Source organism: Accipiter gentilis, chromosome Z (genome assembly GCF_929443795.1).
Source record: "Accipiter gentilis chromosome Z, bAccGen1.1, whole genome shotgun sequence".
Classification (NCBI taxonomy): domain Eukaryota; kingdom Metazoa; phylum Chordata; class Aves; order Accipitriformes; family Accipitridae; genus Astur; species Astur gentilis.
In genome coordinates, this window is record NC_064919.1 from 79,765,445 (window position 1) to 79,786,847 (window position 21,403).

Below are 21,403 nucleotides of genomic sequence, written 5' to 3' on the forward strand. Positions count from 1 at the left end.
GCTGAGACCCTGCTTTCAGCATGTTTTCCTGCGAGGAAGTTGCTAAATACCAGGGATGTGAGGCTTGAGAGGCTCTTGGCAATGACACTGGCTACCATGCCCAGGTAGGTAGCAGACCAGGTGACACAGGCTGATGCCAGCCTTTTTTGGGAAAAGAAATGATGCCCGGTCTCGAGCAGGAACTTGGCACTGGGATTTCCCAGGCAGAGATGCTGCACAGCAGCAGCATGTGGAAACAAGTTCTGCAGGGTGAAATCTGGGCAGCCGTCGGCACAGGTGGACACAGCATTGTTCTGCTTTCTCTAGCAGAGGTAAGGGTGAGAGCTTGCCTCGCTCCATTGCAAGCCAGATGCAGCGAAGACCTGCGGGACAGACAGAAAATCAGCTGCAAACATCCTCTGAACACCCAGCCTGCTTATTTTTCTTCCAAACCTGCTTTTTTTTTCCCCAAACCTGCTCATATTTCCTGCAAGCACAGCCCACAAGCAGTAGGCTGATTTGGCTTAGGGGTCCTGTGTTGGGGACAGAGCTCAGCCCAATTCACTGGGGAGTTCTCTGAACTTCTAAAGTTGCCTTCAGGATGGATATGTGATCTTCTACCTTCTGTCTTAACATGCCTACACATTTGCTTTTGAAGAGATCCTGCTTATAGTGCTCCCACAGCACAGGTTAAAAACTGAACTAAGAGTGGTCGGGGTTCAGGGAGAAGAATTTGGACCTGGCGTGGAGATGACATGCTCCAGGCTGGGATGCAATCCCGGAGCAGGGTGCTTCTAAAGAAGGACAGTCCCACTGGAGTCACAACATCCCTGCTCCACAGTGGTGCATGGTAGGGCACAGAGAAGTGAATTAAACTGTCCACAGTTATGCAAAAGCCAGTCAAAGAGCTAGAAAGTGTACTAAAATTATCTGAGTCCCAAATCTGTGACCTCCCATTCAGGGACACGCATGGGGTAGGCTTTTAAATCCCCAGACAACCCAAATCCGGTTGGACCTGGGGTTTGGAGTTGCTTTTGTAAAGGCACATATATGTAAAGGCATACATAAAGGGAGTATTTCTCCCACTCTGCTAATCCACACGTAGGCTGCTGCTGGCCCAGCCCTGCTCCTGGTGCCTGTTCCAGACCCTGCGGCAGCTGGCCAAGCTGGGTCAGGCTGCCACAGCTTTGCTTTGTGGTCTCTGCAGGTCACGTACAGGATGTCCACCCCAATTAACCATGAAGTACCAGACCCTGACTCTGCAGTGTACAGGCAGTTCTGTACTCGCCCTGGCCAGGATCAACCCCGCCTTGCTGCCTGCAGCCAGACTGCTGTGGAAAATAAAGCTCTTTTCTGGGTGCAGGAAACGTTCCTCTGTCTTCACTGTCTCTTAAAAATGTCAAGTAACTCAGGGTTTGTATTGGGTTTGTGTGGCAAGGTTTTGGTGGGGGGGGGGCTATAGGGGCAGGTGAGAAGCTGCTGGAAGCTTCCCCTGTGTCTGACAGGGCCAGTGCCAGCTGGTTTCAAGATGGACCCACTGCTGGCCAAGGCTGAGCCAATTAGCAATGGTGGTAGTGCCTCTGTGATAACATATTTATGAAGGGCAAAAAGTTGCTGTGGAACAGAAACTGCAGCTGGAGAGAGGAGTGAGAACATGTGAGAGAAACAACCCTGCAGACACCAAGGTCAGTGAAGAAGGAGGGGGAGGAGGTGCTCCAGGTGCCGGAGCAGAGAATCCCCTGCAACCCGTGGGGAAGACCATGGTAAGGCAGGCTGTCCCCCTGCAGCCCAGGGAGGTCCACGGTGGAGCAGGGGGATGCCCGCCAAGATGGCCGCGACTCCATGGGAAAGCCCACGCTGGAGCAGTCTGTGCCTGAAGGACTGCAGCCTGTGGAAAGGACCCATGCTGGAGCAGTTCATGAAGAACTTCAGCCCGGGGGAAGGGCCTACGTTGGAGAAGTTTGTGAAGGACTGTCTCCCACAGGAGGGACCCCACGCTGGCACAGAGGAAGAGTGAGGAGTCTTCCCGCTGAGGAGGAAGGAGCAGCAGAGACAGTGTGTGACAAACTGACCCCAACCCCCATTCCCCCTTCCCTGGCACAGCCTGGGGGTTTTAGGTAGACAAAATTGGGAGTAAAGTTAAGCCTGAGAGGAAGGGAGGGGTGAGGGGAAGGTGTTTTTAATATTTAGTTTTACTTCTCATTATCCTACTCTGATTTGATTGCTAGTAAATTAAACTGATTTCCCTGAGTCTGTTTTGCCCATGATGATAACTGGTAAGTAATCTCTCCTTGTCCTTATCTCCTTTGGTGTCCCTATCCTTGCCTTTTGTTATATTTTCTCTCCCCTGTCCAGCTGAGAGGGGGACTGATAGAGCGGCTTTGGTGGGCACCTGGCGTCCAGCCAGGGTCAACCCACCACAAGGTTGTTTGAAAATCCTCACGACAGAAGGCAGCTCTGTTGCTGAGCCACCCGAGGCTCAAAACCGGAGAGGGATTATTTTCCAGACCTGGTTGAGCTGTTTGCCAGAATCATGTGTACTGTGCAAACTGCAGCTTGTTTTACATGTTTATATTCAGCTGGCATTAGCTGCTCCGAGCCCAGCTCATGCACTGGTTACCCACCTAATCCCTACACCCACACAGCCCCGTATTTTCCCCGTGTGTATAGTACTAAGTCGCATCACACTGAAAACTGAAATCTAGTATGTTTATTAAACCTTGATACACTTAATCTCCCCTCCCCAATTATTTTAAGGTCCCTTTTGAACACGATGTGAAACACATGCTACTGCTTAAATCAGGGTCCCTGAGAGACACGAGAGACACCGCAGGTAGGCCCTGGTCAGTGGGGTAACGCTGGTCCTGGATCGGGTTTGTCCTGTGGGGTGAGCCAGTTTGCAGCACCCACCTGCGGCCAGCCCAAACGTGAAACCATGCCGGGCTGCCCCGAAAGCTGCACTTTTGGGGATAAAGGTTGTGGAATTGGCTTACAGCCCGCCTGGGCTTAGGCAGCCGGCGGAGGCAGCTCTGGTCTCCATCCCAACCATGGGAGGGGGAGGCCCGAGGGAGTTGGGGAGCCAGCCAGAGGCCTGCGGTGCCCGAGTCAGGAGGGAGCACCTCGGGGGAGGGGGGACACGACACACGAGCCTGGGTCTGTGCCCCGCGATGGGCCCGAGGGTCAGCGACCCCCGCCGCGGGGAGACCCAGCCCAGCGGGGCCGGAGCCGCGCTGCCACCAAGCACCCGTAACTGTTGCAAAACCGTACCGCGCCCCTCACGACCTGCCGCAAAGCGAGGAAACGCTCCTCCTCCCCGTCCGCTCAAGCGAGATACGCTCCTTGGGCGGGGCGGGAAGGCGGGGCGCCGCCGGCGCGGCCAATAGGAGCCTCGTGCTGTGACGCGCGGCCAATGGGGAGCGGCGCTCCGCGGCCTGCAGGGTGCGGGGCGCTGCACGTGGTTGGCGGGGCCCTTGCGCGCGCGTGTGTGTGTGCCTGTGGTGGCGGCCATGGCGGTGAGGCGGCGGCGGGGCCTTGGGGGTCGGTGTCCGTGGGGCCCGTGCGGCGGGGCCCGCGGGGCTCTGGGTGTTCGAACCGTCCTGTCTTCTCTTCGCAGGGCTCTCCGGAGGCGGCGGCGCAGGGCCGGGACCCCCCTGCCGGGGCCGGGGCCGCGCCGCGGGGTGGGAAGAGGGCCGCCCCGGGCGAGGCCGGAGCCCTGCAGCCGGCGAAGCTGAGCCGGGCCGAGCTCTACAAGCCGCCGACCAGCGAGGAGCTGAGCCAGCTGAAGGAGACGGAGGATCTCTTCCACTCCAGCCTGCTCCGCCTGCAGGTCAGCCGGGAGGCCCGCCGGCCCGGGGAACCGCCGTTGGCCGCGCTCAGTGCCTCTGGGGGCAAAGCTGGGGGACGGGGGGATGGGGGTGCAGCGGGACCCCGGACCCGGAGCTTTCCAGGAACCGCCTGGGGAAGAGCCCCCGGGCCGCTGAGCCCTCCTGGCCCGATGAATCTGGGCAGCGGCCGCTCCTCTGCAGGAGCTGGGCACGGGGCAGGGACGGAAGGCACAGGCTTTACAAGGCGCCCACCGTGTTACTGGTATTTCCACTGTAATTCCTGGTACCATCCCGCGCCAGGCTCTGTGCCTCGTTTACACCATTAAAATTGAACCCCTCCAGCACATAACTGCGATATGGTGGAAGTGCGACTGTTGGCATCTCTCGCTGCTTACCGGGGTGAGGAAGTAACATCACCAGCTGTGTTCTCCTGCTGTCTTTCACCAGCTTCTGGATGGGACAGGAGGATTTTTTTATGTCCTGGGCAAAGCAAGCTGCCTGTGTTAGGAGGCGGTCAGGCTGGTGACTAGATGGTGGTTGTAACGTTGGTGATTTTTATGAGGAGCAGCTTCGATCTCCTGGCTACCTGCTGGTGTTGGTGGCGGGATCTCTGGGGTCTGGCTTATGGTGTGAACCTGCAGGGTTGTTTCCTGAAGCTGATACTCTGTCATAGAAAAAGCCTTTCTGGGAGCTATGCCTATGTGAAACACATCAGGGTTTTTTGTGGCTGGACCTCATACAGAAGTTGGTGGGGATGGGGTTGATTGCCCTCCAGCACTTCACAGGAGATAGCAGGAGCTGCCTTATTCTTCTGCCCGTGGGCTGACCGGACTCCCGGCTCCAGGCAGGGCTCATGGAGAGGTGCAGGAGTGTTCCCCAGCTCACCTGCTGCCCTCTTCACCAGGCTTGTGGTTGGTGCTGGAGGACAAGGTAAAGGGCAGGAGCAATTGTGCATAGTTGTAGCTGTTGTGCAGTGTTGTAGCTGCCTTTGATGGTCCCCTTTCCCCCTACAGATCGAAGAGCTTCTGAAGGAGGTGACATTGAAGGAGACAAAGAAGAAGAAGATTGATGCCTTCCTCCATGAAATTAACAGCCTGCTGAGTGCCATCCCGGAGACCCCAGAAACTGAAGTACGTTCCAGAGGCATGGAGGAGGTGGCAAGACCCCTCTATGGAGCAGGCTCTGCTGTTGCTGTGCAAGCAGAGGTCCTCATGGACTATCTCCCTTAGGAACTGAAAAAATATTACTTTGCTTTATCTTGGAGGGGCACGGGGGCCACTCTGTCTTTAAGCCCTGGGTGCAGGTGCCTGCAGTTGTGTGGGGAGAGGGGTCCTGGTCCCTGTGCATCTGCTGTTGGTGATGCTTAGAACATTTTGTATGTCCTGTCTGTTCCCAGCTCACCGACCAGGCCTGGCTCCCCAAGGGTGTGCAGGTCCCGTTCCTTCAGGTACCGTTCAGCGTGAAGGGGAAGTTCCGCTTCGTCCCCCCGACCGAGCTGAAGGTGGTGGGCAGCTACTTGCTGGGCACCTGCATTAAGCCGGAGATCAACGTGGATGTGGCAGTGACCATGCCGCGGGTGAGTCTGACCGTGCCTGCTCCTGAGTGGTCTGGGGCCCAGCTGAGCCCCCTCCCCTCCTGCCCTGTCCTCTCCATTCCTGAGTGAGGTTGCAGCATCTGGACATGGAGTGTGGTGACTCCTACGAGGAGCTGGGGAGCTTGCTCTATCAGAGTTTTCAGGTGCTTTGATTTTAGTTTCTCATGAGGATCTTCCTTCTCTCTGCTTGGGCTGAACCTCTTCCTCATTGCTGGTGAGATAGGTTCTCTCTATCTTTGTACCCCGTTGCACTTGTACCCAGCTCCCAGGACTGTGTTACAAGGAGGGTGATGTTTGCAGGCTGTTACCCCTCTAGAACTCTCTCCTCTTGCTGCCCAGACTAGCTGTAGTGGGGTTTGAGATGAAGCAACACGCTGTTCTGCTGCATGGCTCTACCCTGTCTCCTGCGATCCTAGGGCCTCGTGAGCCAGCAGCAAGGTAGCACTCCTGACTGACTTGGAGCTCCCTGGGGCTGTAGCCACATGGCTGAGATAGGGCTGGCTGTGGGGCTGGGGTGAGTGGTGAGTGGTATAGTGCCTCAGGCTGAACTGAGCTCTGCAGGCAGGTGAGGTGGAATTGCCCTGTCCCTCTCTTCCCAGGAAATCTTCCAGGATAAAGATAACCTGAATCAGCGCTACCACCGTAAGAGAGCGCTGTACCTGGCCCACATTGCCCAGCAGTTCTCCAGGGAGAAGCTCTTTGGCAGCGTGAAGTTTGCCTACATGAACAGCAACCATCTCAAGCCCATCCTGCTCCTGAGACCTCAAGGTAGCACTTGAGCCTTGCTCTGGTGGGGGGTGTGAGCGGGTACTAGCATTAGGTGGAGGGGGCTGGTGGTGATCTCACACCTTCTAACAGGCCCTTTGGAGAGGGGTCAGTTTGGGGCTGTCGTCACAATTGGTGATAAATTTTGGAGCTTCAGTCCTCCCAGTTGTCCTCTCCCTCCACAGAGAGTGTAGTCCTTAAGGTCTCTTCCCCTCCCAGTCCCCCTCTGCAGCTTGGCTGGGCTCCCCAGCCTTGGCCTTGCTGGCTCGCCCACCCTGTAGGTACTTCAGGGAGTAAAGCAGACCCTACAAAAACATGTCTGTGTCTAGCACTGTCCTTCCTCCCTGCTCTACCCATCCCTGCTCCCTGCCATCCTCTTGCCTTCCCCAGGCAGCTGTGTGCAGCCTGGTGTTCTCTGAGATGATGTGGGATGCCTGGGCTGCTGGGTGCTGCTTGTTTCTGCAGAACCCAGGTTTGGGTCTGGGGCAGGCAGTGGTGTGGCAAGGCCAGGGCAGGCAGGAGAGTGCTGTGGTACCAGACTGGCCAGTGGGGATGAAGATGGGAATTGGACTTGAGCAATGTGACCTCAGGGTTATTGTTGGCTCTGGGATGTGATCACTGTCTGCTCTGAGATGATTTCTACTGCTGCTGAGCTTTGCTGGTAAGGAGCTTTTTCCTTTACCTAAGCTGGCGATGCTCCCTGTTTTCTCAAGTTAACCTCTGACATCTTTTCCTCCTGCACATCTACCCCCTGGTGCTTACAGGCAAGGATGAGAAGATGGTCACCGTCCGACTCCATGCCTGTCCTGCCCCCGGTCTCTTCAAACCCAGCCGCTTCTACCCCAGCAAGAACAATGTCCGGACAGCCTGGTTCATGGAGCAGAGCACCCCCAAAGAAGGTAGGGCCTGGGACTGGGGAAACACAAGTCTTCTTGGTTCAGCCAGAGACTGCACCCAGTGCCTGAAGGTGGGTTTACTGCAGCCCTTTTCCATGAATGGAAGGTTTGTGGTTGGGTCTAATGTGCTGTTGTCTCCCTAAACAGGAGCCCCCGAGCCCCCGACCCCACACTACAACAACTCCATCCTCTGCGACACGGTGCTGCTGTCTCACCTGCACTTCTTGTCTAGTGCAGCCACTGACTTCCCAGGCATGAAGGATGGCCTGGCCCTTCTCAAAGTTTGGCTGAACCAGCGGCAGCTCAGCAAGGTATGTCCTGTGCCAGGGGACAGGGCAGGCTCTGCTTGCCTGGCTAACCTGCCTTTGGCCTGCTCTCCTTTCCCAGGGGTGGAGTGGTGGTGGTTTTGTTGTGGTGGGTGGTGTGGTGGGCTTGTGACTCTGATTCGAGCTGTCTTAGGTTTCATGGAGCTCCTTCCTACCCTGTGGGTTGCAATGAGTCTGTGTGCCAGACAATTGTGCTTCTCTCGGATCCCTGGAATGATGTAGCAGGTTTTTGGTTTCAGGATTTTTTTGAGGGTATTCGCCCCATTTCCCAAAGAACTTTGAGTTCTTGCCTTTTCTGCAAGAGGATCCGTATCTCTGTTCCTTGTACAAGGCTTTGCCTCAACATCTTCCTGGTGGGCGTGGGGACTGCCCTGCTCCTGATGACAGAGGCCAGAAGCAGTTGTAGGGTGGGCTCTGGGGGACTCATAGTGCCTTGTTGTGCTCTTGTTGACTCCACTCTGTGTTTTCACAGGGCTTGGGGTGCTTCAGCGGCTTCTTGGTCTCCATGCTGGTTGCCTACCTGCTGATGAAACGCAAGATTGTCAAGATGATGAGTGGGTACCAGGTGCTGAGGAGCACCCTGCAGTTTCTGGGTGAGTTTCCAGGGGCCTTTCTGGTCAAGAAAAAGCCTGAACGCAGTGGGGGAAGGGGGAATTGTGGTTTTTCTCTCTCTGATGCTGACACCCTGGGGGTGGGATGGACAGGAGAGGATGAGGCAGCAGAGTGGGGCTGGATGGAACAGCTTGCAGAGGAGTGAGTAGGTCCCATCACAAGATGGAGGCCAGCATTGCATTGTAGCACTGTTAAGTGTTGTGAGACCATGGTGTTACTGGCACATAGCTGTACCACTGTCACCAGTGGAGGAGATGTGGATTGTATTGTGGTGTGACTTGTTCCTTCTTGTCTGCCCACAGCCACCACTGACCTGAGTGTGACGGGGATCAGCCTAGTGAAGGATGTGGATGCATCCCTGGTAAGGAACCCTCTGGGGGCATCTCGTGCCTGCGTCTGGCTGGGCTGTCTGTGCTGTCTGGACAGGAATATGCCTGTTAGAGGGGTGTCGGATGGCAATGAGATGGTGGTGCCCTGGTGCCTGTGCTGTGTCGTGGCACTAAGGACCGTGTTTGTCTTTCAGCCTGTCCTGGATGACTTCCACCAGGCGTTTGAAGTAGTCTTTGTGGATCCCTCTGGGCTGGTGAACCTCTGCGCTGATATGACTGCCAGCAAATACCACCAGGTACCAAGCAGGTTGTGATGGTGTCCTGAGATGCTGTCTTAGGAGTGAACTGAGGCAGGCAGAGGGTACTTAGACATCTTGGAGAAGGATGTTAGACATGAGGAGGGGGTTCAGTGTTGCTTTTTAAGCTTTTAACATCTGTCTCCAGCTCTGAAGCTTGGAACTGAATTTCAACACTTGGATGTACTGCTGCTTTACCTGTCTTGCTTGAATGATGGAGGAAAGTTGTTTTCCTCTTTGTGGGCACCTTTGGGTGAAGCCAAGCAGCTGTTTAGCAGAAGTAACTGTTTTGGAGCAGAAAAAAAACACCTTGGTGGTGGGATATCAAGGAGAAACTGTCTGACTGGCAGTGACAGCTGTCAGTCACTTGGCTTCAGGCTGAGGACAGAGGCTGTCTGGGTTCAGGGTCTGCTGGTGACCATGGAGCTGGTGTAGCTGTGGTTAATGGGGGAGCATTGGTGACCACTGCTGGAGGGATTTGCTTTCCTTTTCTCCTCCCTTTCATGCTCTTGCTCTGTCTTATCTCCTTGCTCAGGTCCAGTTTGAAGCCAAGCGCTCCATGGAGATTTTGGATGATCGGATGGCGGATGGCTTTCAGGTGCTGCTTATGACCGCGAAGCCCATGCTCAGAGCCTTTGACCACGTCTTCCAGTGAGTCTCACTGTGCTGGTGGGGTGATGCTGAGGAGCCTGGTTGGAGAGGAGTGGGCTGCTTCTGGCTTTGGACTGGGGTGAATTTGGACCTGCCTGCTGGGAGGTGGCCCTGCTATTTCTGAGATAGACACTGGTGCCTCTTGCATTTGGCCATTTCACTTTTACTGTCTAGATAGCCTCCCAGGAGGAGGAGGGCAATGCTTTGGCCTTTCAAGGACCAGTGTCTTCTGTGGTGCATCCTGAGATGCCAAACTGTAGTGTTTCTTCTTGTAGCCCCCATCCTGGGCCAGGACCATCAGGTCCCCACTTTATCCTACCTCTAGCATATCTCTCTTAGAAAGGATTTGGTGGCAGAGGTGGGTGACCAGGTTGTCTCCTTCTCCTTTAGCCTGAAGCATGCCTCCAAGCTGCAGGGTGCCTGCAAGAAGATGCAACTGCTGAACGAGCTGATGGATCGGGGTGGGAACTACGTGGCCACGGCCCTTCCCTTTGTTGTGTCGCTGCTGGCCCGTGGGCTGGCTGGGAGAGCGCTGCTTGTGGCTCACTCCTTGCCCCAGATCCCTGAGGTAGTGCAGCTTGACAATGACACGGCATCCTTCGTAGCATGTGGGGTCTCTTGTGTCCCTTGTGGCACTGCTGGGCATGGTGTGGGATCTTTCCTTACTGGGGGAGGAGACAGGCCTGTCCCCTTTGTGGGGAATATGGGATCTGAGGCCCTGCACTAGGGTATGGGGTGCAGCTGGGAGGCTTGGTCTGGGCTTGGCCTGGGCAGGAGTGCTGGCCCAGTAATGGGGCAGGGAGAAGACAATTGGTTTTTTCATTGGGGAGACTATTAAATGAGGGTTTCCTTGTCCATGCTCATCCGGGCACCCAAGAGCACATAGCAGCACATAGCTGCATCTAGCAGCCCAATATCCCAGCAGCTGCTGCTCCAGGAACCTCATCTCTCTTTGTGCTTCATGTTCTTCATTTTCCCACAGTGGTCAATTGATGCTGAGCCCCCAAAACACAAGGATGTCGGGCCTCTGACGTTTGGGCTCCTGTTTGTCCCTGAGTTTGCTGCCAGCACGCTGGAGAAGGGACCGCAGGCTGATCACCCTGAGGTGAGAGGAGCCCTGCTTGTGCTGAGTAGGGTGGAGCAGAGCTGGAGCCATGTTGTGGTTGCAGATGGCTGCGGGGCTGGCTGGTGGTCATGGGAGTTGTTCGGCCAGCCCCAGTGGTGACCCGTGTCCCTGGCCTGGCTTGGCCAATGTCGCTCCACAGGCCCTGGACTTCCGGACCTTCTGGGGGGAGAAATCAGAGCTGCGGCGGTTCCAGGATGGCAGCATCTGTGAGGCAGTGGTGTGGGAGGCTGACACCACCTGCCAGAAACGCCTCATTCCTGAGCAGATTGTCAGGCACCTGCTGAAGCTGTAAGTTGCACCGAGCAGCCACTGAGGCTGGGGGACCTGCAGCTGTGTGGGGTTCACTGCCGCTCTCCTGGCTTATGCCACATCCCTAGTAACACCGTTGACAGCTTCGTGTTTTGGGGGATGGTATAGGTCATTTTTGTAGAATCAGAATCATAGAATGATTTGAGTTGAAAGGGACCTTAAAGATCATCTAGTTCCAAGCACCCTGCCATGGGCAGGGACACCTTCCACTAGACCACGTTGCTCAAAGCCCCATCCAATATGGCCTTGGTACACTTCCAGGGACTGGGCATCCACAGCTTCTCTGGGCAGCCTGTTCCAGTGCCTCACCATCCTCACAGTGAAGAACTTCTTCCTTGCATCTAATCTACACCTACCCTCTTTGCAGTTTAAAGCCATTACCCCTTGTCCCGTCACTACATGCCCTTGTACAAAGTCCCTCTCCAGCTTTCCTGTAGGCCCCCTTTAAGTACTGGAAGGCAGCTATAAGCTGTCCCTGGAGCCTTCTCTTCTCCAGGCTGAACAGCCCCAACTCTCTCAGTCTATCTTCATAGGAGAGGTGCTCCAGCCCTCTGATCATCTTTGTGGCCCTCCTCTGGGCTTGATCCAACAGGTCCATGTCCTTCTTTTGTTGGGGGCCCCAGAGCTGAACTCAGTAGTCCAGGTGGGATCTCATGAGAGCAGAGTAGAGGGAGACAGTCACCTCCCTTGACCTGCTGGTCACGCTTCTTTTGGTGCAGCCCAGGATATGGTTCAATTTCTGGGCTGCAAACACACATTGCCAGGTTGTGTTGAGCTTCTTGTCAATGAACACCCTCAAGTCCTTCTCCTCAGGGCTGCTTTCAATCCATTCTCCTCCCAGGCTGTATTTGTGCTTGGGATTGCCTTGACCCATGTGCAGGACCTTGCACTTGGCCTTGCTGAACTTCATGAGGTTTGCATGGGCCCACCTCTTAAGCCTGTCAAGGTCCCTCTGGATGGCATCCCTTCCCTCCAGCATGTTGACCACATCACACAGCTTGGTGTTGTCGGCAGACTTGCTGAGGAGGATGCACTCAATCCCACTGTCCATGTTGCCAACAAAGATGTTAAACAGTGCTGGTCCCAATACTAACTGCTGAGGAATGCCACTTGTCACTGCTCTCCAGTTGGGCATTGAGCCATTGACTGCAACTCTTTGAGTGCGACCATCCAGCCAATTCCTTATCCACTGAGTGGTCCATCTGTCAAGTCCATGTCTCTCCACTTTAGAGACAAGGATGTTGTGCAGGACAGTGTCGGATGCTTTGCACAAGTCCAGGTAGATGGTGTCAGTTGCCCACCAGTGCTGTAACCCCACTGTAGAAGGCCACCAAATTTGTCAGGCATGATTTGTCCTTCATGAAGCCATGTTGGCTGTCACCAGTCACCTCCTTATTTTCCATGTGCCTTAGCATAGTTTCCAGGAGGATCCACTCCATGATCTTGCCAGGCACAGAGGTGAGACTGACTGGCCTGTAGTTCTCCAAGTCTTCCTTTTTTTCCCTTTTTAAAAATGGGGGTTATGTTTCTCCTTTTCCAGTCAGTGGCAACTTCTCTAGACTGCCGTGACTTCTCAAGTGTGGTGGATAGTGGCTTAGCCACGTCATCCACCAGTTCCCTCAGGACCCTGCAGATGCATCTCATCAGGTCCCATGGACTTGTACACCTTCAGGTTCCTTAGATGGTTGCGAACCTGATCTTCTCCTATGGTGGGTGGTTCTTCATTCTCCCAATCCCTGCCTTTGCCTTCTGTGACTTGGGTTGTGTGGCTGGAGCACTTGCTGGTGAAGCACTTCCTGTTGAGTACCTCAGCCTTCTCCATGTCCCAGGTAACCAGGTGTCCTATTTCCTTCTGGAGAGGGCCCACATTTTTCCTCATCTTCCTTTTATCACCAGCAAACCTACAGAAGCTTTTTTTGTTGCCCTTGATGTCCCTGGCCGGATCTAATTCTGTCAGGACTTTGGATTCCCTAATGTGATCCCTGGCTGCTTAAACAACTTCTCTGTATTCCTGCCAGCTTACCTGTTCTTGTTTCCACCCTCTGTAGGCTTCCTTTTTGTGTTTGAGTTTGTCCAGGAGCTCATTCTTCATCTAAGCAGGCCTCCTGATGTTTTTGCCTGACTTCCTTTTTGTTGGGATGCATCACTCCTGAGCTTGGAGGAGGTGATCCTTGAACATTAACCAGCTTTCCTGGGCCCCTCTTCCATCTAGGGCTTTATCCCATGGTACTCTACTAGGCTAAAGTGTGCTCTCCTGAAGTCCAGGGTAGTGAGCACTCTCCTCTCTGCCCTAAGGATCTTGAACTCCACCGTTTCATGGTCACTGCAGCCAAAGCTGCCCTTGAGCTTCACGTTCCCCACCAGCCCCTCATTCTGTGCCCCTCTTTTTGGCTTTGTGAAATCTGGAGGTCCTTTCAGTTGTGGTCCTGATGCTGGGAGCTGCTTTCCAAGAGAAGGCAGAGAGGGCAAGCACATGGTGCTGCAGCCTGTGCTGATGGTAATGCTAAGGGGAAGGAGGCAGTATGGTTCTGCCCTTACATGCAGATGGGATATTGAGACACTCATTTTTGGCAGAGCTGGAAAAGAAGCTGTCTGGACCTTGCAGGATGTTTCATGAAATCCTCTGAGACCCTGTAGTGGTTCACAAGCTTGGGTCTCCCTGCAGCATTGGAAAGCCTCCCCGTAGCACTTTATACGTTCTGCCGAAAACGAGACCCCCTTGCACAGAATGAAGGGGTTGCCTGGGCCTCTTTATCCTGACTCAATTAGCAGTCTTGTGAGGAAAGGCTGCATGTGGACGGCTTTGGCTTTGAATCCTGTGAAGCTGCATGAGTTGCTGGTCCGCTTTGGGTGGATAACTTGGGCGTGGGAGAAATGCACAGAGATCAGTCTTCTCACCATGACCTTCCTCTGTGGAGAGATTCCTCATCCTGGGACTGACCCTTGCCTGTGGATACAGCGTGCAGTGTCAGGGTGTATGGATTGGCAAGTTGTAGCTCTAATGCTCTGTTGTCTTCTTCTACATAGCCACGCGGACATTCCTGAATCCTCCATCTGCTACAATGGAGCCCTGCTTGAGTCTGTGATCAGGACTGGGCAAAAGGTATGGTTGGTCCCCCAGCAGGGCTGTGGGTTTCTCAAGGAAGGGTTGTGTGGGGAGGGCCTTAGGGAGGTCATTCTAGTGTTGTGGCCCTGAGGCAGCTGCCTGGTTCCCAAGAGAAGGTAGCGAGGGTAAGGAAAATTCTTGCCTGTGGGCACTTTGATGGGCAGTGCGGTGCTCTCCTTGGATCAATCTGTCAAGCCTTTCATGTCAATCAAGGCATAGTCACTAAAGTCCTCTTGCTCTGGCAGCCCCCACACCCCATTTTCCCCTGAAAGTATCCCAGTGGCCTGTCTCTCTGTCCACTATGTCCACATTGTCTGAGGATATATCACTGGCCCGCTGTGCCCCTCTGGCTACACCTTTCAGATCCTGCATCCATCAGGACATGGGCCAGACGCTTCTGTGCCTTCATCCTGTAGGTCTAGCTGGGAAACCCAGGAGAAAGATCTTTTCTGTCATGGTTCAAAGTGCTTTATCATGTCCACCAAGACCTACGTAGTGCTCCAGCTGAATGTGCAGCTGAAACAAAGAAATGTCGCTTTCAGACAGAAAACATGCATCTTGGAGGCTGGGAAATGTCCCCCTCCCTACTTCTGCTCTCCAGCTTGTGAAATTAAAGTCTGGAGATGAGCCATGAGTACTTTGGCACTGCTTTGCTGGTCTTTGGTAAAACCAGCTTTTTACCTGGTTGTTGGATGGAGGAGGAAGTTTTTTCCTTTCCCCTTCTTAGGAGCAAAGAGGAGCAAAACTGATTGAAAGAATCTTCTGTGCTAGGACTAGTTGCAGTCTGGGCAGAGCTGCGTGTCAGATTTGGGATGAGATGCTGGTTTGTACAGCCTGTTGACTGGTGAGGCAGCAAAATCTGTGTCCCTGCAAGCTAGCCGGTGATGAGCAAGGGTGATAAACACCATGCTGAAAGGGGATGCGCTTCCTTGAGCCTGAGGGGTGTTTAGGAGTCCACTTGTTGCCAGTCCTCAAATGAAGGAGAAACTCAGAGAAACTCGCTGTTGTACGTGGGCTGGTGGGTAGGGGTGTCTGTCTCTGCTCCTCCAGCTGTTTGTGTGCAGGCAGCCCAAGGACTCTGTGGTGGTCGAGGGACACGGGGGATGATGAAAGATGGATGGTGCACCCAGCTTTAGAGACAGGCAGGACGGGGGTTTGTCATTCATGGTACACCCTGCAGAGGGTGCTGCTGCTCTGCCAGAAAGCCCAGGCTGGCTGGGTGAGTGCAGCTCAATTCGGCTGCATGTGAGCTGAGTGGTATGACGCCAGTGATGTCTCCTCTTTCTCGTTCAGGCTCCTCTGCTGTGGTTTGGGGAGATGTGAGCAGCAAGGACAGCAGCAATTCTTTTGGTTCTTCTCATTTGCCTTCTTCAGGGCTCCTGTCATGCTCTGGATATTTTCTCTCTTTGCTTTTGCCGTGCTTCCCAGCTCTGCCTTGGCTAAGGATGCAGTCAGTGTGGTTTTCTGTTAAGTGACGCTTCTGTTGGCATTGCGATAACTGGTAGGGAGGCAGTAGCAGAGCTCTCACCTTGACAGTATGTGATCTCTTTACTCCCAGATCACACTTAGCTTCTTCATTTCTAGGGAGAATGCTGGCAGTACAGCATTTGATGCTGCCTTAGTGTCTTGCACAGGAAATAATTTTCTTTGCCACTTGAAACATAGCCTCTAGGATGCCTGTGGCTGCTGGGGAGCTGCAGACAGTCTTTTCCTTGTCTTCCCTCTGTCTCTTACCTCCCCATTTTGCTGAGTGCTCTTGCCAGAAGCTGCTCCCTGGGGTGGCAGTGCTGGCTTCTTGGAGCCTGGCTGTGATGCCAGTCCAAGAGGGAGGCAAGGTGGGTGCTTGTGCAGGAGTGGGAGAGGTGAACAGAGAGGCTCTCTGTATGTCTGCAGGAGTTGGGTACGGGCGAGGAGGCCATGGTCAGTGTCGTTTGTTCCTACGATGACCTGAGCCGCAAGCTTTGGAATCTGAAGGGGCTGCCGCTGACGGTGACAGCTGTGCAGGGCGTCCATCCAGCCCTCCGGTACACGGACGTGAGTGTCCCTGGGCACAGCCCATGCATAGGGGTCTGTGAGGAGCTGGGGGGTGCCCTGGGGTGAGGGGGAACAGAGAGAATTAGTCACTCTCTGCTTTTGTGGCTCCTGAGAGCCCTTGGGGGAATGTGGTGCCTCTTCTTTGCTGCCCTGTCCCTGGGGCTTGCTATGCACAAGTTGGCTAAGCCCTCTGTGCTGAAGGGCTTTGCTGGGGCAGGAGGTTTGCGGTGAGGAGGTGCAGGGTGCCCTGGGTTTTCTGCTCCCTGTTCTTAGTCCTCAGGTTGCTGCTCTCTCTCAGGTCTTCCCTCCCATTCCCATGAAGCCTATTTATTCCTTCCATACCCGAATCAGGACCAAGCACTTGTTACTTCCCTCAGAGGAGAAGCCCTGCCCGGCCTACATAGCCCCGCTGAAGGGTAAGTGGGGACTGATGTGAGCAGGAGATGATTTGGTGGGGGGAAGCAGAGGCAGGCAGCAATGCTGGCTCTGTTACTGCTGTGTTGGTGTGCTGCAGGCAGGAGCAGAGCCCTGGCTTCTACTGCTCTCGTGCTGTAACATCTAGTCCTAGCCACCCCCATCCATCACCTCATTTCTGCATGGGGCTCACTGGCCTCCTGCTGTCCTTTTGCTCTCAGTCATCTGCCACATGGAAGGCAGTGGCCAGTGGCCACAGGACAAAGAAGCCATCAAGCGCATCAAGGCGGCTTTCCACCTCCAGCTGGCTGAGCTCCTCCAGCAGCAGCACCAGTTGGTTTGCAGGCCTGCCGTCACCCACACCGATGTGTACAAGGTAGGGTGATGATGGGGACCTTCTCCAGACCTGACTTGTTACTGAGGAGGCAGGTGGGGGGTTATAGCAGTGCCCCCACTGGACAAAATGAGGATTTGGGTGATGGGCATAGGAGAGAACATGGTGAGACTGAGCTGATGCCAGGATACTGCTGTTGTGTCCCTGAGGTGCAGTGTAGCACACCAAGCCTGACTTCACTTTCTGTTCCCATCTCAGGATGGCTATGTTTTCCGTCTCCAAGTAGCCTACCACCGGGAGCCCCTGATCTTGAAGGAAGTGGTCACCCCAGAAGGGATGCTGAAGTACCAAGACACAGAGGAGTCTCGGCAGCTGGAGCTGGAGACATTGCATCTGCCCTATTTAACCAGCTCCCTGCATGGGTGAGTGAGGCAGGGCGTGCCTGGGGGGCCAGGACACAGGATGTGGCTGGAAGCCAGTGTGGAGGTGCCATTGAGTATTGGAGGGTAATGTGGGGAGAGGAGCTCACCATGGGAAGTGGCCCTTCAGCCCACCTTGTGAGAGGTTCTGTGGGAGGACAGAGGGATGAATGTGGGTGGGGGTGGCACTGGTTGGCCCTGTTGTCACATCTGAGGTCACTGGTATGGGGGACAAGTACCAAAGAGGAGCATGGTTAGAGAGGAGCATGTGGCAGCATTTCCCCTTCATTTCCCCAAAATCTCAACAACCCCAGAGAGTGCCCTGTGCTCATAATGCTGTGGACATGTTTCTGGAAGGTTTTTGACCCTCCCTTCTCTCTTGCTGAATGCCAAAAGGCCGTTCTGGGTGCTGGGATGTATGGGTTGAGCAGTGGCTTGTCTCCCTCCTTGCAGGCTCCAGCAGCAGCACCCTGTCTTTGGCAGTACTTGCCGGCTGGCCAAGCGTTGGGTCTGTGCCCAGCTCCTGAGCGACAACATCTCTGAGGAGTGTGTGGACCTCCTTGTAGCATTTCTCTTCCTCCACCCGGCCCCCTTCACGCCACCCAGGTGAGGATGAGGAGCCTAGGCTGGCCCAGTGGGGATGTAGTGCTTTTTTCCTTACCTGGAATGGAGGAGGGATGGGATGCTGCTGGGGCAGGAGGTGCTGGGAGGGTGCACAGCAGGGCGTGTGAGGCCCCTGTGCTGCCAAAACGCTGTCCCAAGCCCTGTTGGAAGTGGCTGGCCAGAGGAGATGGGGATGCTTGGAGCTGTGGGGCTGTGGCTTCCCCTAGTCTGCTGCAGAGAAAGGGGGGAAGCAGCTAAGGATGGGAGCAAGTGCCCTTGTGGCCTCTGGGTACTGGTGGCACAACCGTGGGGTGTCTTGTGCCTTCTTGAGCACTGGTGGGGCCCCTCATCCTGGGGGTGATGGCCAGGAGAAGCAGGGGCGGGGGCTGCATTGTGGCTACCAGCATGCTGGGGCTCCTGCATTCCCTCGAGGGATGTTACAGTGGTGCTGGCAGCTACAGCCGTCCTTCGTCCTGGAGAGGACTCCTGAGGGAAGGGCAAAAGGTTGGCTGCTGAAAGCTGAATGGAGTAGCAATGTTGGTAGATAACCCTGCAGGGCCAATTGCTTGCTGGCCCCTGGCAGGTGGATGGGATGTGGCCCAGAGGGAGTGAAATGAAGTTAAAGGGAGTGTTTTTGCTCTGTGTGGATCCAAAAGGTTACTCTGCCCTGCACTCTGGGTCCAGTTTCCTTCCCCAAAGTAGCAGGACTAACAGCCTGATGCCTAGAATGTTTTCTTGTCTCCTAAAATACCCTGCTAGTAGGAGCTCTTGTCTTCCCAGCTCTCTGGTTTTGCATACCTGCTGTGTCACAGGGGAAGAGGCACAGTGGGAGCTTGGCTGTTGTTCAGAGCTGCAGCAGAGATGGGAGCAGCCTTCTCACCACCTCCCTCTTGCTCCAACCCCAGGAATCTGGGTGGGGAGAGTGTCAGGAGATGGGGCAACTGGGGGCAATGTTTCACTTTCTGCTCGTTTCTTTTACTTGAGGAGGGAAAAACAAGGGGGAAGGACTTTCCCTGGGGATTTGGAGAAGGGGAATTGCCTCATGCTTGTCCTGGACTTCCCTTTCTCACTACAGACATCCCTTCTTGGGCTGTGTGTGGGCTGGGCATCACTAACTCACACCCAAGCCCAGCTCCTCTTGCTGCCAGGGGAGCAAATGTGAGTGCTTAACTTTTGTCTTACTGGCAGCTCTCCCCAGGTGGGGTTCCTGCGCTTCCTTGACTTGCTGGCAACCTTTGACTGGAAAAACAACCCTCTGATTGTCAACCTGAATGCTGGCCTCACAGGTGAGCAAGCAGCAATGCAGGAGAGCCACAGTGTGAGGGTCTTGAGCCCTTTTTGGTCAGCACCTGGCTCTAGGAGATACATGGAGGCGTCACAGCTTCTGCCAGGGGCAAGGAGATTTTCCACTCCCTAGCTCTGTCCTGCTGTGCTTAACTTGGCTTCAGGATGGGTTTGGTTGTGGGGTGTGTTTTTTTTCTCCCCCTGCCTGTCTTTGAAGAAGTGGATCTTGGTGATGATGCTCTGCTGTTTCTGGTCTCGCTGAAATCTGTGACAAACCTGGGTGGTGTTGGACATGGTCATGTCTTTGAAGCCCTCTCCTCCTTCGTAGCTGGCATTTTTGTTTGAGGATTTGCCCTGCCTCTGGGGGGCCCAAACCTTTGGTTGTTCTGGGAGAACAGTTCAGCTTTTGAACAGGAAGCTTCAAAGCCTTCTGCGTGTCTGCTTTGAGAGCCTCACTGAGCCGCTTAGATCATGGAGATGATCTGCTAGTCCCCAATTTCAAAACCTGCAAAAGAAAAGAGCTGCAGTCTTTCAGGTTTTGTTGCCTCCTGAGCCTTGAAGATCTCCTAGTAAAAGTTTCTGGTTTCCAAAGGAGTGCATTGGCGCATCTAAGCAGACCTATGGTCCTGCCCTCTTCCTCGTGTTTTGTCTGTGGTTTGTCTTTTGGATATGTGCTGTCTTTCCCCGGGAGCCAGAAGAGACCTCGGGATTGTCTTAGCTTTGCGTAGTTTTGGGGGTGCAGGAGGTAGCTACACCCAGCTTTTAAAGCTGATTTAGAAAAAAAAAGTCAAGCTGCTTGCGAGAGAATTGGGTTTGGAAACTGATATTTTTTTATCCTCCAGCTTTTTTTAATGAACTAAATGGGAATTGGTTTTGGCCAAAAAGCTTTTCCCCCCCCCCCCCTTGAGGGGTGGTGGTGGGGAAATAGGTAGAAAACTCTTTGGGCACAAACTCTGTCATTAGCTTAAAATGTGAGTTCCCAGCCTGCATCAGTCCCAGTGTTTGCCATGTCTGGGCCCACCTGAGTGGGTTTAGATCAAAGATCCATCTAGCCCTGCATCCTGTCTCCAAAACTTGCCACAGGTGGATGCTGAGGGAAGCCTGAGAGCAGAGCAAGCCTGAGGTGATGGAGCTCTGGTTGCTTGTGGCCTGTGGGATCAGAGGGCTGGGAGAGATTAAAGCCTGTTGTACTGCCCTTTTCTGGGCTGCAATACATGGGTAAGGAGGCTGGAGGGCTGTGGAGGGGCAGAGCATCTCAACCATCTGCCCATCCTCTTCAGAGGCTGACTGCACAGAGATCAAGAACAAGTTTGTGGCTGCTCGCTCTCGCCTCCCTGTCATGTTCATCGCCACCCCCAAAGACTGGTGGAGCTCCATGTGGACCCAAGAGCGACCCTCAGTGCAGGTGAGCTGGGCCCTCTGTCCTTGCCCCATGGTGGCTACTGGCTTGGGGCAGTTCCCTGCTCCCAGTGCTGGAGCGAGCTCCAACGGCTGCATGGGTGAGCAGGGTCCCTGCTATATCCAGGACTGCCAGGTTTCACCCTCTGGCTTTCTTCCCTCCCCAGATCCTGCAGCGCCTTCTCGTGCTGGCCTCAGAGTCTCTCCGCGCCCTGGAGGAGCAGCTTATGGACCCGCAAAACAGCCAAGATGTGAAGGTAACTCCCTGGGGTGCCAGCACAAGGGCTTTCAGGCACTGGCAAAGCATACTGGTCTTTGGTCATGTTCACTGGAATGTGTTAGTAGGATTCAGGCTGTGGTCATGCGTGGTTGCCCTGGGATGAAAAGCAGCAAGGAGGGGAGTGCAGAGGCTGGTGCCCTGCTGTGCTACACTGCTTATGGGGGATCCAGCTCTGCATAGCAACCTGGAGTGAAATATCAGTCACTGGGACAAATTTGTCTCGTATTCTCTGGTTTTCTTGGGATGTGAGCAAACCCATGGTGTTCCTGTGCCAAATAGGTCATGTATCTGTGACTGCAGCAAATGGCCCCTCTGGGAGACTCTGTGTTGGTGTAGCTGTGCAAATCTGGCTTGTGTGCTCGAGTCTAACCAAGCCCAAGGTGGTGGAGGTTTTGGTAGGGTGCTAACAGGCAGTTCAGAAAGATGTTATTTTGGTTTGAGTGGAGGAGCAAGGCCATATATAGTTTAACCCTTTTCATTTTCTCAGTGATTTTATTTTTTAAGTTAAAGCATCCATTACTGAAATGGACCTAGCAGATGTAGACATATTTAGTTGCCCTTTGAAGGGAGTTACTTGTGTTTTGGAGGGGAGCTTGTTGGGGTACCAAGTAGTGACCTAGGCAGTTAAAGCTGAGAGGACACAAAAAGCTAAACAGTGGTTAGATATGACAGATTTATCTAAGGAAAAAACCCAGCCACATATAGTAGATGGTTTTTTTTCCTGCCTAGACAATATAAAAAGGATTTACCGAAATTGGGTTCGGTTCTGCTGCATTTTGTGCTGCAGGTATTACAGGCGTGAGATCTATTTGAGATGGTAGTGG

General features: G+C 54.3%; 1 protein-coding gene across 1 annotated transcript in view; it reads left to right on the forward strand.

The window, feature by feature from the left end:
* The first annotated feature begins 3,447 nt into the window (after positions 1 to 3,447).
* NOL6 (nucleolar protein 6) overlaps positions 3,448 to 21,403 on the forward strand; it is a 35,343-nt gene continuing 17,387 nt past the window's right edge. Inside the window, exons 1-23 of the mRNA XM_049795062.1 lie at positions 3,448 to 3,491; positions 3,593 to 3,805; positions 4,817 to 4,933; positions 5,200 to 5,379; positions 5,997 to 6,165; positions 6,927 to 7,061; positions 7,206 to 7,369; positions 7,857 to 7,977; positions 8,299 to 8,357; positions 8,520 to 8,621; positions 9,157 to 9,272; positions 9,663 to 9,840; positions 10,255 to 10,377; positions 10,538 to 10,686; positions 13,735 to 13,810; positions 15,707 to 15,847; positions 16,146 to 16,263; positions 16,483 to 16,637; positions 16,854 to 17,017; positions 17,468 to 17,620; positions 18,806 to 18,903; positions 20,182 to 20,306; positions 20,467 to 20,556. Of these exons, the coding sequence (XP_049651019.1) occupies positions 3,486 to 3,491; positions 3,593 to 3,805; positions 4,817 to 4,933; positions 5,200 to 5,379; positions 5,997 to 6,165; positions 6,927 to 7,061; positions 7,206 to 7,369; positions 7,857 to 7,977; positions 8,299 to 8,357; positions 8,520 to 8,621; positions 9,157 to 9,272; positions 9,663 to 9,840; positions 10,255 to 10,377; positions 10,538 to 10,686; positions 13,735 to 13,810; positions 15,707 to 15,847; positions 16,146 to 16,263; positions 16,483 to 16,637; positions 16,854 to 17,017; positions 17,468 to 17,620; positions 18,806 to 18,903; positions 20,182 to 20,306; positions 20,467 to 20,556 (2,952 nt within the window). The 5' untranslated portion in view covers positions 3,448 to 3,485. The remainder of the gene's footprint in view (positions 3,492 to 3,592; positions 3,806 to 4,816; positions 4,934 to 5,199; positions 5,380 to 5,996; positions 6,166 to 6,926; positions 7,062 to 7,205; positions 7,370 to 7,856; positions 7,978 to 8,298; positions 8,358 to 8,519; positions 8,622 to 9,156; positions 9,273 to 9,662; positions 9,841 to 10,254; positions 10,378 to 10,537; positions 10,687 to 13,734; positions 13,811 to 15,706; positions 15,848 to 16,145; positions 16,264 to 16,482; positions 16,638 to 16,853; positions 17,018 to 17,467; positions 17,621 to 18,805; positions 18,904 to 20,181; positions 20,307 to 20,466; positions 20,557 to 21,403) is intronic.